Source organism: Leuciscus leuciscus (genome assembly GCF_965113295.1).
Source record: "Leuciscus leuciscus genome assembly, chromosome: 11".
NCBI classification, from domain to species: Eukaryota; Metazoa; Chordata; class Actinopteri; order Cypriniformes; family Leuciscidae; genus Leuciscus; species Leuciscus leuciscus.
Window position 1 is genome coordinate 17,805,703 of NC_138735.1, and position 17,251 is coordinate 17,822,953.

A 17,251-nucleotide genomic window follows, 5' to 3' on the forward strand; every position below is an offset into this window, starting at 1 on the left:
TTATTTTGAAAATTAAGACAGAAGCGTGAAGCTAAGGACTAATGCCATCTAGTTCTACTTCAATAAACGATCAGGAGACCGAGACGTGTGAAAGTCATCATTAAAACATGTTAAAGTGATGCACGGTGTATCTTTTAGATTAACTGCTTAGACGGGTCATTTATACTATAAGGAATCATGATGTATTCTTTCTTCAGAATCGGAAGGACGACAAGATGTGTGCAGCTCATATTAAAACGCGTGCATGCCAGACTGCCACAACAGATATCAGCTGTACAGACACAAACGAATCTATGTTCTGGGTTAAACTGGACATTTGACCACACTCGCTCGCTTCATACAGGAGTTCGGTTTTGTAGTAGAAGCGATGGAAAGAAGGACACTGACAAGGTGTCAGTTTCCAGAAGTTCATACACACCTCCAAGCTCGTCTGCTGCACAGAAAGGTATATATACGTGCATTACAGAGAATTACCGTATTAACCATCTTTTCTGTCAATATATCATATGGTTAGAAATTGATATTGCCAACCAGTCACTAGAAAAAGTAGGTTAAAATTAAGCAAAGATTCTCAAAACAAAGCTAGTTTTTAAAGAGATCCCAGCTATATAAATCTACTACAGTAAATATGATATTTTGGCAGGAAGTGGTTGATTTTTCTTTTTTTTTTTAAGGAATTTAGTGTCATGATTTATTATAGCTAGTTAGTAAGCGCATGTCTGATTCTATGTGTCTTTCCTCAACAGTTAAACAAGCCGGCAAAGATTTCACTTATTTGATTGTGGTGCTCATTGGACTTGGTGTAACAGGTGACATGTTTGATTTGATACAAACCAGGGCTGGATTGTGGACCATCATGGTACCATACACACACACACACACTCCTGGCCAAAAATAATGTACCAAGCCAAAAATGGCTAAATATTTTGTTGTCTAATATTGGTCAGGAAATTAGCAAGAATTGTACAAAATCTGTAGATCAAGTAACTTTGCACAGAATAGCCTTCCCCGTTAACTTGCAGACAGGTTTTTACAGGAAAAAGAGTCAGTGTTGTTCCACCCAATGTGAGACCAAATATTCATTATAGGGGTCAAATCTGGACTCAGACTAGGCCAAAACTTGAGCCTGATGGAATTGCAATTTGTGCAGGAAATAATATCTGATCATTTCTCTTTAGATAACAACTTTTCATTTGTGGGAAGCAAGCCATTCTGCAATATACACCAAAGCATTAAATTACTTTTCACAGTAAAGTAGTTCACCAATACGAGCAGCTAAAAAGGCTCCTGACACAATGACTCCTCTTCCTCAATGCTCTACTGTGGTAGAGATGCATTTATTATTATATTTCTCACCAGATGCTCTGGAGCATCATTATGCAACTTCATTCTGTCTTTGATGTTTTACTGAGACAATAATGGCTTTTTTAAGTTGTGCATTTTGCCTAAATTTAGCAAATTTCCTGACCAATAGTTTGTGGTACAGTATATATATATATATATAGTTTTAAGTTTTGTAAATGTAAGTTTTTAATCTAATATTTAATCTAAAAAGCTTTATTTCGATTACCAAAAACCTTTTATTTTATTTTTAGTTAACAATAATAACACTGATCCAAAGACGTGTGCCCATGATCCGGCTCTCTCAAACATCTAGTTGATGATGCCATTGTTATCAAAGATCAATTAAAGATCCCGTGCTCAGACACTTCCATGCATGTTTATATGTTCACCAGTATAATAAATGATCTGATTGTCATCCTTATTAGGTGGACTGCTGTATGTGGTCTTTCAAGAGCTGTTTTCCTCTTCAAGTCCAAGCAAAATTTATGGAAAAGCTTTTGAGAAGTGCAGAACTCACCCAGAGGTCAGCAAATGGTGATTAATTTGTAATGAGCAACGGAGATAAACAAACCAACTATGTTAAACGTGTGAATAAACTGAGTATTTGCTGTATGTGAAGGTAATAGGAGCTTTTGGAGAGCCAATCAAAGGCTTTGGAGAGACCAGTCGGCGTGGCAGAAGGCAGCAAGTCAGGTACAATTTTTAATATAAATAAATAAAAACTTTTGTTACACCTCACATGCTTTTAAGATTTTTCTTTAGTCATGTAGAGTACATGAAGGATGGAATCAAGTACATGCGGCTGAAATTTTACGTTGAGGGGTCTGAACCAGGATTACGGGGAACTGTTCATTCAGAATCAAAGGAGGTACAATGCATCTCAATGAAAAATAAATAAATAAATTGTTTTAGTTTTGTGCAAAAATAGTGTTGACAAATATTTAACATACTGCTTCTGTCTGACAGAATCCTGAGACTGGAAAGTATGAATTCCGGTATATTTTTGTAGAGATTGACACGTATCCCAAGAGGACAGTCGTCATTGAAGACAACAGATTCAATGAGTTTTAAGTATTAAACACATATTAGGAATTTCAATGGTAGACATTCATTTAAAAGCTCTGAATGGAAACTGGAGAACCTGAATTTATGTCCCTACTTGGATTAATTAAGCTTGGATTTGTCATGCTTGAATTTGGTTGTGTTGAGCATCACAAGATAATTTAGACTATTGGAAGTGGAAGAGCTAGATATTTGGTGAGGACAGTGCTTGTACTGAAACATCTTATATTTTGTTCAAGGATATGAATGATTGTTTTATATAATATGTGGTTTGAAATAAAGATAAAGGATTAATGTAGAAAAGCATTTTTTAATTAATGTAACTTGAATACAGGTTAATAAAGCAATTTGATACCTTTATTTCAAATGGTCTGTTATTCTTCCTTTGCCTGAAGCATTTAAAATATAAATTTTATAAATTAGATTTATAAATTAGATTTCTTAAATTTTGTGAAATGTATAAAGGTTCTTTATTGTCATTGTTTTATAGAACAGAGGAATAAATACCAACAAAAATATGTAACTAACAAATAAGTAAATGATCTCTTAGTTTTGCACAGGTAGTGTGTTAGTCAAATGTGTGTTTTTATTTATTTATTTTTATGTCCAGTTTTTATATTGCAGTAGATCTCTGATGGACCAGTGAGAAAATACTTAATTGATCTGAGATTCAAGAACGTCATTCAGTAACTTACTGTGCCCGGTAGATGGCGCTTTTGTACAATTTTGTTTTAACCGTTCATATAACAATCTTCCGGTACAAAACAGAGCAATATTATAATATTGTTATATATATACAAATATTATATATATATATATATATATATATATATATATATATATATATATATATATATATATATATATATATATATATATATACACTGTGTGTGTGTGTGTGTGTGTGTGTGTGTGTGTGTGTGTGTGTGTGTGTGTGTGTGTGTGTGTGTGTGTGAATGGTTCAAAAATAGTAAATACTGCTTTGGTCCTTAGTAACATTTCGACCAATTTAAATTACATGTGATAATTATTGTTATTACTGTCTATTATTATTATTATTATTTACACTTCCATTTAAATGATGAAAGTACAACAATAAAAACGTAAAATAAACTTTAAGGGACTTTTAATTTGACGTTCTTCTGCCATGAATCCACGGAAGTACGGACGCCTTTCTAGACAACACAAGAACTACAACAAAACCCCCTTCGTTTGCTCATGGAAAAAACACAGCGCTCAACATTTCTCGGAAGCCCTTGAGTGTCTGAAGTATTAGCATTTACCAACACACACACAGAGAGAGAGAGAGGAGCCACACTCGGCCTACAGGCTGCTAGTGAACCCGAGCTGTTTGAAAAAAACAATACACCTAGGTGACCGTGTTTGTATAACGTTATACGTTACTAACGTTATATTAGCCCGTTAGCAAAGAGACTTCCTCTTGTGTCCATGAGGAGCAGATGCTTCGCTAGCTGTCTAAAGCTGGATTATAACACTAACGTTACTTATAACACGTTTACAAGGTGAGCTTATTTTCTTGATGAAAAGTTGTAGTAAAGTCATATAACTAAAATGGGCTGTAATAAATCCCACTGAATGCACGTTAGGGGTGTGCGTGCTCTATAATGTTTGTTTGTTTGTTTATGTAACTGACTGTTATATGGGCGAACTAAGCTTGTGAGTTTATTTTCAGTTTTCTGTTTATGTAACAATAACCCAACCTTGTGTGTTACACAATATTGAAAATAAAGTCTATTTTAAATGTTTCTAGAGTGACTTTAAGAATCTGAGCTGCTTTAAACATGACATAAGGAATGTCGAAATGACATTTTCCTATGCAGACTCTGCCAATAACTGTTATTGGTTCTTATTTCAGTTTGACAGCTTGGAAGCTGATTATGGTAATTGATACCAACTGGTGAGAAGCATGGAGCTGTACTGGTACATGTAAGTTTTAGGAAGACTGTTGATGTGATTACAGTTGTATTGTCTGTCTTTTGTTTTAACATTGCATCATCTTTGATTTTACTTTATATTTTATTTCTGTGTTGTAATAATAACAGTTATTATCAGTTATTGTGAGTATGTCTTTGAGACTTTAAACTTGTTCTTAATCTTGTTTTAGAGTCGTCATAATATTTATTATGATTAAGATCTTCTTCTACATCTGCTGGTATCGCTCAAGGCAAAGACAGCTCGCTGCGTACCTCAGCAATCCCCGAAACGCTCAGATCGTCATTGTGGGAGGACGTGCGTACCTGCACCAGGTCTGTGAGAGACAAAATGTGAGTAAAACTAAAACTTCAAACTTCAGTTCAATCAGATAATTTTTTTTTTTTAAAGGTGTGGCCAAATTGGCAGTGCGTCAGTCGCTGCTGATATAATCGCTTTTTGGAAGTATGACAAAGTTAAACTTCCTGTGTAGTACTGTGTGGGTCTCCTGGATTCAGTGTACATTCAGCAAAACAATAAGACAGACTCAAACGCAATATGTTATGGTAACTTCTGTTGACCTTAAGTGGCATTTCACAGGAGATTTGACTAGTAGGTAAATGACAGAGCGGCTGATAAGCTGATAAGCAGACAAAACTTTTCTCCTTTGATTAAGCACTTGTAGGGGGAAGAGGAATGTTGTGATTAAGCACTAAAAATGTATTTAAATCCATCACTGTTCAGTCAGTCTACACTCATACAGTAGATTACACCAAGATCAATATTAGTTTGTCTTATTTTCTCTTACTTTACTTTTTCATTCGAAACCGTTAATCTGTCATCAAATAAAAGTAAGTATTCATGTCAGGACGGAAAATCTTCCTGTTGAATGTTAAAGTGTCAGACAATATGTCTGGTTACACCTGGTATTAACATGCATATCAAATGCTTCTCCTGCAACCCCTTTTTATCAGAATTGAAGGAAATTGATCAAATAAAATAAAAAAGCTCCATTACTATATTTAAATATTAAAGCAGCATGATTAATCTCGATTCAGACATCCACTCGATCTTATTTCTAAATGACAGTGATTTGCCTGTCTGTTAAACCTTTCACAAGTTCAATCACAGCGAACATTCAAATGTGCATTGCCTTTGACCCAGGGAGAGCAGTTGTCATGTAAGCTATAGGTGTGAATGTGAAACCACTTCTTTTCAAACACTCAGTATCATTATTTCTATTTCTATCACAGAAGTGCTGGAATAAAGGTTTATAGTTTGGATATAAACACTGATGTAGGGCTGTCTTGATTCCTTGACCAATTAGAGTACTCGATTTTAAAATATCCTCGATTGCAATTTACTCGTGTCAAATTACCCACAAAATACTGGAAGTGGCGCATTCCACGGACGAGAATCTATGAACCGCATTATTAGACCATTTTCTAAGGCCGCATGATGTATTAAAACCATATAAAAACCATACTATAGCATAGTGCAATTGTGAATTCACAAAGGCTGTGCTTCAGTTGAATAAATATATGCCCTGCGGGTTTTTATATGTGCACTTTAATTATTTACATCCGTGTAGGTTATGTGTGTCTCAGAGCAGCTTCATTCACAGTAAATGCTGCATGAACTGTTATCTTGTCAATGAGACAAGGTCAATTATTTATAAACCTACGCAAATACAGGAGAATACAGCAATTTGTTTCTAAATATGCGAACTGTTCATCGCAATTTCAAAATAAAAGTTTAAACCCTCGCTTTGAGTTTGGATGTTTTGATGTCAACATATTCTTGTTCAAGAAATAATAGTGGCCGTAACATTTATATGATAAAGAATTGGCCAAATATTAAAGATAAAGTAAACATTTGAATTAAATATAATTTGGCCAATATTAAACAAAGATTGAATCTGCTATCAAGTGTAACAACACTAGGCCGTTGGCGCCCTCTGCAGGCATTTGTTACAATACATAATGCACATAAGATGATTGTTTATATTATGTATTTTAACAGTGTTATTCTATAAAACAATATTATTACTTGCTTTTGATGCTTTATTTGAACCAAATATTATTTCCTCATTGTTTTTATATATGTATTTTAAGTCATTTTAAAAGTTTAGGTCTTTGCTTAGGTCTATTTTTATTACCACAAAACATTTCCGATTACTCTATTAATTGTCGAAATAATCGACCGATTACTCGATTACCAAAATAATGAATCATTCATTCAAGAGATTTGTTCAAAAACACTGATTTATCCAGTAATGAGACCATTGAAGTCTATGAGCAAGTCATTGAATCATTCACTCAAACTAACTAAAAAGTATATAATTAATTAATATTTAATTAAATATTTTTAAATTGACTGCAGCAATTAACATTTTGTCAGAACCTCTAGTAAATTACATGTTATTTTGTTTAGTTGTCTATTCGAAAATTCTGGATGCACTTGGCCGAAAACCGAAACCAAAAATGTTTTTTTTTATTAATTATTAATTTCTTATTTTAAAATTAGTTTTTTGTATAATTGTATTATTATTAGATTTTTTTTATTTAATTCAGTAATTTTACTGAATCTGAATTTAACCCCTTTATACCTGAATTTTTTCCACGGTGCAAAAAAGTTTTTACTTGCTTGATATTGCTCTTCTTCAATGTAGAAATGAATTAAAAAAATCTAAAAATTTGCCAACAAATTTTTTGTTATATATTTTATATATATATATATATATATACACACACACACACACACACACACACACACACACTGATATTGTGTATATTGAAGAGTTCAGATGCAAAAGCCTCTAAATGCCATTTGAAATTTTCTTATAGAATGATCATTTTTATCAAGCTTGTACATTTAAGTTCAGTAATTTCACTTAAATGATAATTAATAGATAATCTTCATTGCCATTTAAGTGAAATTATTGATTTTAAGTATACGAGCTTGATAAAAATGATCATTCTATAAGAAAATTTCAAATGGCATTTAGAGGCTTTTGCATCTGAACTCTTCATATATATATATATATATATATATGACAGTGTGTGTCAACTTCACTGTATCCTGGACAACTTCACTGTTGTCCGGGATACATCAGGACAGATTCGATTTTACACTGTGAATGTTAAGGTGTCATACATTTTTTTTTATGTGGGTTGAGTAATTTGGACCCTTTTGACACATGTATTTGTACACTTGTAATCGGATCACCCAAACAGATCCTAAAAGGCATGTTAGTCTATAGGGGAATCTTTAATATATCTGATCACAGGAAATTTTAATCTTCTCTAAGATTTCAGTTTGCTTGGTTTAATACTGAATCTGAGTGCGGATTCTAATGTGGTGCACATTTTCAGTATGACACGTTCTGTCTGTCATTTATCTACAGGGAAGGATTTGGTGAACTTCCACTTTTACTGTTTCACAACACAATTTTTGCCCTTGGTGCTCTGCATTTTTTTGACTCATGATGTAAAACGTTTCACTCTCTAAACTCAAAGCTGCAACAAGGATCTGTTAAACCAAACCGAGGGCAGGGGTGTCAGGTCTCGTGTCTATGTTATTCGCACAGGCCACTAAATGTGTGAGCTCTTCTGTTCAGAAGAATAGTTTCTCTTGTTGGCGCACAGCACTTGTCAAAACTAACCAGTGCCTGTGAAAAAGCCAGAAGAAGCAGACTTGATGGAACAAGAACAGGACCCAGAGCTAAGGGCCGTGACAGCTCTGACAGGAATGTTATTGTTTTTTTGTGGTTTTTTTGGCCAGTTTGACTAAAGCAGATTCATTTGTACAGTCAAGTTATGGTATCTGTGACTGTATTATAAATGAGATTTCTTTAAAAGAGTCTGATGTGTTGAATGTGATCTCTGTAGCTCTAAACTGTATTGAAGCTGTAACGCTGCATTTGAAATTCAGAAAAAGCCCTTTGTTTCTAAATGAAAGCGTCTTATGTTCAGAAAAGCATCTGGAAGCAATTTGTAGCACAAGTATTGAAGACCGTTTCAAGAGCTTTGCCATTCAAATAAGGTTGCTGGTTGACTGGATATTTTGGATAAAAAATTTACATTTATTAGACCATCATACCATTGCAAGCTGAATTTTTATAGGATATATGCCTATAAAAAAGGTTCTAGATTATCTTAGAATTCAAAGCAGTTGTTTTCTCTTTCTTGTAACAGAAGTTTTCTCTTTCTTCATCTGAACAACATGAAATGGAGAGAACAAAATATAGGTCTATTTTTAGAAACCCAAGCTGCCTGTAGCTCTCCACACAGGAAATGCTAATTTGACAACAAGCGGTTCAGATAGATGATCAACTTTTAGCCTGCTTACACATTCACATTTAGTTTTTTTTCTTTCTTCTTACAGTGGTTTTAAAATACAGTTTGTCCTTATGAGTTCATTTTTTATGCCATGTATCACATAATTGTAACTTTTTTAATACTTAACAAACTGCTTCGGTGAGTAATAGTGTAATCAAGAAGGGAAATACCAGACCATTAAGATCCAACCTAAAAGATGACCTTTTCTTTAAGCAATTTTTTTTTATGTGAACTATGAAACTGCATATGACATAAAATAAGAAGTGTCTCATATCTTTACTGAAACTGGGATATCATTGTGTTTATCAGCCAAACTGAGACCACAAGGTTTTATAGGTTATAAGCACATACACAGGCCTGGGCAAGGGATTGCAGAATTCCACCATTTAACAGCAAGCATCGACTGGATCTTGTTTCACTGCCACATGTATTTAAAGGCGTCTTTAAGATGCTTCTATTGTGTAATATGTCTGATTCCCGTCTGATTGCGGGTGTTTAACTCGCACTGCTGCTCTGCTCCACAGACATCAATCTGGCCCAGTTGGTACGGAGTTCAGGACGACGGCTCTGTGGGCGAACCCTCCGCCTCTCTTCCACCTTCATCCTCACTGTCTCAACTGGACATGCCTCCTCCATATGAGGCAGTGTCTGGAGGTAAGACTGACTCACTGTATGACTACACCCCAGTCTGCACTGGGACAGAAATCATTTATTGCAAGATTATTAAGAAAATGTAAGAAATTAAGAGATATGTAATTTAAGAGATTAATACAAGTTTTTACTGGACCACTTTCAAGACCACTGGTACCCAACAAGTAGTATTTTTTGTTGTTTAGTGTGTTGTGTCACATCCCCCCCAGAGGCCGATGGTGTGAGGACCATCTTGGAATTGCTCCGTTTATTATCAATTAGTATTTGATTTAACTGGATTATTTATTTCTTAAATATACAGTTTGTGGACATATACATTGCACATCACCTCATTTCTCAAAGAGACTAAAACCGGTCCGTGTGCAGATTCAGTCTTTCTAAACTTTCCTTTCCATGAGCATACTCTGCTCTGATTGGTCAGATGGCCCAGTCTGTTGTGATTGGTCTACTGCTTACAGCGTGTGTCAGAAATGAAACACCCATTACCAAATCTGAATTTCAGCTCCAGAAGCTTCCTCAGCACTTGTATAGACAGTAATACGAACAGTGACGTTGGCGTAGTTATATCAATTCCAGTGCAAATCCTCATCCTTTTGAAGTGCATGCAAAGTGGATTCTCAGTGCCGAAAACAGCGTCTTCTCAACATGTCGACAACACAAACCAAACACTTCCAGTCTCAGCTTCAACTGCAGTGTTTGAGGGCTGGTCAAAAGTCGACGTTGAGACTGGAGTTGTTGACGACTTGTTTCGGCAGTTCAGAATACATTTTTTCTCTTGTTGTGCACTTTGCAGACATTTTACATTCACAAAAGCTATATTATACACACTGCATGAAAGGTAATATTCGAGAAAGCGTAATAAGGGAACTTAAATTAAACCATTCATTAAACCATTTGAATCTGTTAGACAGTCATGGATTTTTTTGGTCAGTGGAGTGTTACAAAAAAAGTTAACCATAAACAATGGCATAGGGACTTGTCTGCTAATCATTTTCTAGTTGCACATTTGTGTTTGCAGGATGGATTTCGCCTTATTTTTGTCTCTCTGTGTATACGCCAAATCCCGATATTGTTGAAGCGTTCATGTAGACTGTGCTGCACTTAAAATCATCTCTGAAAGTGCTTTTCCAAGCGATCACTCACAGCGCAGCTGGAATGTAAATGATTAAATGTTTGTTGAACTATGAGCTCTTGCACTGACGTTCTCTTGTGTGTCACAGTTTAAGTTCATCCCTAAAAACATCTCTGCATGAGAAGCTTAATACAGTAATGGTCGATATGTTTACAAGAAAATCAGCAAGAATACATATATGGTATGGTGAGGACCGAGGAGACTGTCAAGCCTAAAGGGTTAGACAAACGCTAAATACTTGACATGTCTTTCACCCTAATATGAGAAACAGCATTTTAGTCACATTACATCTCTCCAGGGAAAGTCTCGTGCTTTCACCCACTCTGCTTTATGCTTTGTAAATGGTTAACAGGGACAATTTTATGACAAGAGGGAGCAACAGTTGGAGAGTGGGCCTGCAGGCATCAGCCATCCCAAATTAGACCAATGCTTCATAATTGGCAGGTTTTCTAACTGACACGTTGTTGCTGAGAAGGACATTTATGAACACCAGCTGCCAGATATTGACATTAAGACATGGAAAAGTGAATTGAATTTGGCAATCAAAGCTTTGTGCGTAGGGTTTACTTAAGTTTAGTTTCTGTGCTGAGACTGATTGTTCATTCAGCAGCAGAGAAGGAAATCTTCTGGTGCTTGTGTGGATTGGCAGCAAACGACAGATTCTGGCTCCCAGCTCCAGTCGTCTGTATCATTCCATTTCCATCATTTCCATTTGTGCTCTCATTATCTAACAATGTCTAATGAGTTTATAAACATTGGATTTCAGCAAGTAGATCTGTAGGTGTCTAGAAGACCCCCAAGAAAGAACATGAGGTTGAAGATGCAACACGTGCATATACCGCGTTTCCTTTGACCCAGAAGAGTGAAAAATAATATCTTCAGGGCAGGATGTGGTTTTTGTCAAACTTCAATGACACATCATTCAGCGTTTCCACCGTTTCTTGATATTTGAGTGAAGTGGTGATGGAAACCCCCCCTTTTTCCAAGTGCTTTGTGTGTAGTTTGTGCCACCTGTTCCATGGACATATTTGGCAATATCTGCTTGTGTTTGCTATTAAAAAAACAAATAGGGCATTGATGGTTTGCAGTGGGCTGTGGCATGAAACAGGAAATAGGTTTTTTTTTTTAGGTTTTTTTTTTTTAGAATGACCTTGCTATTTTGCATGCATATTACATTGAGTCATTGGAAGGTTTAGTTGTGCAGAAAGTTGCTGAGAGTCACTAGTGTTATTCTAGTCTTATTGAAGTTATTATTCTCTTTTTTATATAATGTATTTGTATTTTTAGTGATCAATAAAAGTTAAGTTGTTTTGATTTTTTTTTTTTTTTGACACTTTTTTTTAAACAGAAATTAGTATAAAATTGCTAACATTACTGTCATTTTACTGTAAAATGCTGAAATAAATTGTTATATTTCCATATAATTGCCACATAATTTATGGTTGAAAAACAGTAAAATGGCATTCCCAAAAGTTCTTACATGACACATCACATATGATTTATTTCAATAGTTTTGTTTCTTCTCATTTTTGTTATCAGTAATGTACAGCAGGGTGTTTTTGTGTTAAATGTTCTGTTATTTAGTTAATGTTTATTAGATTATTTTAGTGTCATGTTTTGCTCTGCTGATGTTTTGTGTTTGTGTGTGTGACCCTGTGCAATGTCTAATGTACAAATATTGTCCATGTTTTATTGATTCATCATGTGGCTTTCTATTTTACCACCTGTATTATTACGCTGGTTATCAATACATTTTAAGGTAAAATGCAGATGTTGGTACTTCAATTACATTGGTATATTAACATTACATCACTTAATGAAATATTCCGGTTTATAAATCGTAAAATATACAGGCACCGATTCCATAATACCAGAATCATTGTCATACATTTTTTTTTTTACAGTGAATATCTGGCAACCACAGCTGCCATTTATTTTACTGTAAATATAACAGGATTTATTTTACAATGAGAAAATATTTTTGTGTTATCAGTGATGTTTTTTTCTTTGTTTTCTTTGCCATTTTAAACCTTTTGCATGATCATTGTCCTCTCTCGTCTTTGTTTTGTGCAGCAAATGACCTGAAGCCTCCACCGTACAGCGAGTACGCTCAACACGACGATACTGATGCATCCCTGAGCATCACCATCCCGGACGCCAGCGATTCCAGTGTAATTAGCGATGCCCCACCCCCTTACACGCCCAGCATCACCTCTGCAGCCAATCAGCAAGTAGACAGCCACAGCCAATCACAACCTGAGGGAATGTCAAGTTAGACTTCTCTCAATATAGAAATGCAACAAGGGCTTAGCAACCGCTTTAGCCCCTCTAGGTCTCGTTTTTCCATCTGGACTTATTTTCTTTTTAAGCAAACTATACAAAGATTTCACATTGGCTGTGGATCTTGCTCGTTCTCTTGTGACATTAGAGAATTAGTATCGGGCACACAATAGGCGGTATAAAGAATGAGACTGGCCTGATGCCATCTTCTGGCATAGTCGAGCACTTCTCTGCCCACGCTGGTGTACCGGTGCTTTCAGTTCACCCATGCCTTATGCTCATTTCCTCCAGCAAAATCCCAGCGCACAACCATACGGCAAACACGGCCATTTCACTATTTTTTAAATGATTACTTTCACCGTCATTTATTTGCAGCAGTGTTGAAGACTAACGCTATGATCACGTGTGGCTGCGTGTTTGAGGAACTGTAAATAGGCTAGTGGGTTGACTGATGCCAAGCACGTTCTGCTTAGACAATGTCGTTGACGCATTTCTTTCTTTCTTGCTTTTTAAAGTCCCAAAGGGATAGGTTAAAGGTGTAGTTCACGCAAAAAAAATGTTTCTGTCATTTGCTCACCATCATGTCTTTCCAAACCTGTATGACTCTACGCCAATGGTATCTGAAACTATTAGCATTCTTCAAAATGTCTTATTTTATGTTCTACTGAAGAAAGTCATACAGTGTACAGTGAAATGATGACAGAATTAAATTTTTGGACTGAACCATCTCTTTAAAGTATAGAGGTCTAGCCTCAGGTTATTTATAACCTCAGTTTATATGTGATGACAATTTAAAGTTTAAAAAAAACACAAAAAACATTTGCCCTCTGAAGCACTTTTAATGTTTTGTAATTGCCTTAATTCCGTCTGTTAGTAAGTGTCCAATATTCCTGAATCAACCAGAGCCGGTGTGGATAATGGTTATGACTCGTGTAAATGTGCGAAGTCCTACTCTGTGTTGTATCGCTTATCAGGTTAAATGTAACACACTGATGCATTTGAGATCACAGTGCCCTTATTAACAATTTCTGCTAACCGAAATAGAACTTCCGTGTGTGAGTGTGTGTGTGTAAGGCATATGTTAACTGTGTGATGAATTCAAACAGAACTTCCTTGTGAAAATGTTTATGTGCTTTTGTGAGCGCATGAAGTCATCTCTGTGCAATTGTCAATATATCAGGTTCACATTATGGGATCAATGTTTTTTTTGTATTTAAAAAAAAAAAAAAAGTCCACATGAAAGGATGTGATTTAAGTGTGCTTTTAGAAAATGTGTGTATAGTTCTGTCCCCCTTCTCCCATGAACACCCGGTCCTTCACTATGTAATTTCATTTAATCATAATTTGATTTAAAATGCTAATCCTGCAACATGTATTATCTCATTTAAACTGAAGTACTGTATATGCTATTTTTGTATTTATGGAAAAACCCTTTGAATCTCTTTAAAAAAATAAAGATCACTGAAATATCATGTTTGAAAACAGCTCATTTCTCAAAACAAACTCGATGGACAAGTTTCATAAATACTGTAAAAACTTACTTTGGCCACTACATTCTGACACCACAAGGGGGCAGTAGTACACTATTCTTCAGTCTCATCTGTTCTCACAGAAGTTCTCTTCATCTTTATGATAACTTGCCGTTCAGATTTGTATTTTTAACAGCTGGCTATGTATTCCATATTTCCATATTCGTAACCCTGCAGAGCCAGTGCCCTCTGTTCCTTGCTTCCTACTCTTTTGTGTGGGACGATCGAATCTCAGTCAAATCAGTGAGGTGGGCGGCTCCTGGCATTTTGTACAACTTTAACTTATAGAGCATCACAGTCCCGCCCACAGCCGGTGCCGGAAGTAAAAATTCAATACAATTTCTCCATTGACAGTTGGGGTATAAGCCATAAAAACGTAACCATACATGGTAGACTTAAAACCAGCTACGGCTGTACTAAGCGATTGTATATGCTCATATAACCGCCAAAAGTTCATGGGGCACTAACCTTGTTTTGAGATAAATGCCTTTTATTCGCGATGTCTTGGAGAAGTACTTCATTACCCACAATCCTAAACAATCCCACAATCCCACAGTGATGCATCTGATTGGTGGAGCTCGTGTAAACCCCGCGAAAGTTCGTGAAGACTCAAGATAAATAGAAAAAAAAAAAAAAAACTGTTGCGTTTTTTTGCACTGTATCACTGATGTGACATTTGAACCGAGGAGTCTTCATATATGGTATGAGTCATATCAAGCATTTTATGATGCCACTGTCAAAACAATATTTAGCTTAGGCATACCCAGAGCCATAGAGAGCTCTTCATGCATTTACTGAACATTTGTGTAATAATTTATGGCAAGTTAATAAACTGAATATGATGCACTTTCTGGTTTGCTGACCTTCACTTTTTAATTTTCACTTGTTGTTATTAAGAAAATACATTAAATGTTATTAAAATTAAGGATGAACTATAACTTCATGAATAAAATGAGCATGGATCACAAGTGGGAAATTGTTGAGGCATTTGTCAGCAACCTGCCCGTGGGCCGCTGAAACTGATGAGCAGAACGCCGCGCGGACTGCCAGATCTGCACCCGTGAGCCGCGGACCACCAGCCATGCTTTCCAGTCTATTTACACAATTACTACTGAAAGAACTGCTATAAACGGCACAAGAAAAAGTTCGCGTGGCTGTCGTCAGATTTTAAAGTCGCTCTAAAGGCTCTTTCGCGGTTGTGGCTTCAGTCGACTTCAGTGAGGCGCGGTGGTTTATGGGATGAGTAGTTCCTTCGCTCGGAAATGAAAATATGTACACAGTCTTGTACCTTTGACTTTTTTTGGATTTTCTCGCCGTTTTTTCACTCGAAATGATATGTTGTATGCCTATGAGTTCAGCCGTAGCTGGTTATCCTCAGACATGCTCTAAAACTCTTTAGATACGGATTTTCGAAAACGTCAATGGGAGAAATGAATGGGAAATTTACTTCCGGCACCGAAGCGCTCTCGGGCTGTGGGCGGGACTGTGATGCTCTATAACTGAAGAACGCAGCTTTGCATAATGTTTTGAACTATTTATACAACAAAAGATCTTTCACCACATCACATGAAATCAAACACTTAAAGAGGATGTTGGAAATGCAATGTATGTTGTTTACCTTTTTGACATGTTAGCTGTAGATTTGGCCTGTCCAGACAATTATTACTTAGACCTATATTTCAAATGAGTTGAATCAGATCCCACAAACTTGTAATTATATTATATTACTTTTTAAAATACTCGTAATCAGACTACAGTTACTTTTTTATTGATTACATGTTATTCTCAAAATGACCGCAAATTATTAATAGTTAATTTATTCTCCCTAAGATACTATTACTTTATCTTTTAAATGTTCCTTTAAAAAAAAAAAAAAAATGTCGAATTGCACACACAGACATTTTTAAGAAGTGTTTTCTAAACATTGCATATCTAATCAACTCCTGCCAAACACATTAATAATTATTTGAATTATCAGTGAGTCATTTAACCATGTATTACTGTCTTTGGAAGGCTTTTGTCTTTCAAACACATTCAAATGTGCAAATCATAGACCGTAAAAGAAAGGTGCAAATGGACCACTTGCACTGAGCTTCGTGACGCACTTCCGTTTGGAAATAGTACGTCTCACTTATTTCCGGTTATGTTTACCTTCAATGTACTGTGGTCAATGAGTTGAACAAACGCCACCTAAAATGAGTTTCCGCAATAAGATTGACAAATTTGGCAGTTTTTATTGACAGGAGAAGGTATATTCTGATGTTTACTACGTGTAGAATTTTCCAAACTTGTCGGAACATTAAGTTTTAATCCAACCCAAGGCCCAAGCCGATCTGAGAAAGCAGCGGGTGTTAAAAATACGCCATTATTTCACCACAGGGTGTCAGTGTTCGTCTAGAAGAGAATGACCGCGACGCTGAAGTGTGTGAGAACAGATGAATAACATCAGTACGAACCACGAACATTTATTTATTTGGATTAATTTTCGATATGTACTAACAACAACGCGGAAGTAATTGTGCAAGTAACGTTAGTCCATTCAAATCATTTTATATTTACATGCAGGTATTCTCCAGCTTTTTGTTAGCTGAACCTCTTTGACCTTTAATCTATTTACTTGAAGTAGCCTACTCTCTGAGATATTAAGTTAATAAATGAGGTCAATAATAAAATTAAGTCAATAATTATAAATAATGAAATTAAGTTTACATTTTTCTGATGTCGGTTAATGGTCACACGCAGGTAAATAAAATATTTCAAAGTTTCATTATGTTTTTATTGTAAAGGGGTCATGGGATTGATTTTTTATTTTAATGTTCTTTGAGGTTCACATATAATGTTAATAACGTTAGTAATGTATAATTTAATATATATATATATGCAAAATATAAAACATTGTAGGCCTACTTTACATTTTCATTTGATTTTGATCAATAGAAAATACAACAACAAAAAAAATATTTCTTTTACAGTTCTTGTTT

At 35.5% G+C, this 17,251-nt stretch overlaps 2 protein-coding genes across 2 annotated transcripts; both read left to right on the forward strand.

The window, feature by feature from the left end:
- On the forward strand, positions 1-2,766 carry timm21 (translocase of inner mitochondrial membrane 21). Its single transcript, XM_082183234.1, has 6 exons — positions 1-445; positions 747-809; positions 1,770-1,867; positions 1,964-2,037; positions 2,107-2,212; positions 2,311-2,766. The coding sequence occupies exons 1-6, from the start codon at positions 178-180 to the stop codon at positions 2,413-2,415; spliced, it is 714 nt and encodes a 237-aa protein (XP_082039360.1). The 5' UTR covers positions 1-177; the 3' UTR covers positions 2,416-2,766.
- Positions 2,767-3,603: 837 nt separating this feature from the next.
- Positions 3,604-14,213, forward strand: LOC309508845 (uncharacterized protein). Its single transcript, XM_082183327.1, has 5 exons — positions 3,604-3,929; positions 4,283-4,353; positions 4,532-4,691; positions 9,203-9,332; positions 12,535-14,213. Exons 2-5 carry the CDS (start codon positions 4,334-4,336, stop codon positions 12,735-12,737), a joined length of 513 nt encoding a protein of 170 aa, XP_082039453.1. The 5' UTR covers positions 3,604-3,929; positions 4,283-4,333; the 3' UTR covers positions 12,738-14,213.
- The last annotated feature ends 3,038 nt before the right edge of the window (positions 14,214-17,251 follow it).

Excerpts from the sequence above, each read along its gene's own strand:
- timm21 (XM_082183234.1), top strand. The coding sequence starts at position 178 with ATGATGTATTCTTTCTTCAGAATCGGAAGGACGACAAGATGTGTGCAG. Across the intron at positions 446-746 it reads CTCGTCTGCTGCACAGAAAG|TTAAACAAGCCGGCAAAGAT; the intron begins GTATATATACGT and ends TTTCCTCAACAG. Across the intron at positions 810-1,769 it reads CATTGGACTTGGTGTAACAG|GTGGACTGCTGTATGTGGTC; the intron begins GTGACATGTTTG and ends CATCCTTATTAG.
- LOC309508845 (XM_082183327.1), top strand. The coding sequence starts at position 4,334 with ATGGAGCTGTACTGGTACAT. Across the intron at positions 4,354-4,531 it reads ATGGAGCTGTACTGGTACAT|AGTCGTCATAATATTTATTA; the intron begins GTAAGTTTTAGG and ends ATCTTGTTTTAG. Across the intron at positions 4,692-9,202 it reads AGGTCTGTGAGAGACAAAAT|ACATCAATCTGGCCCAGTTG; the intron begins GTGAGTAAAACT and ends TCTGCTCCACAG.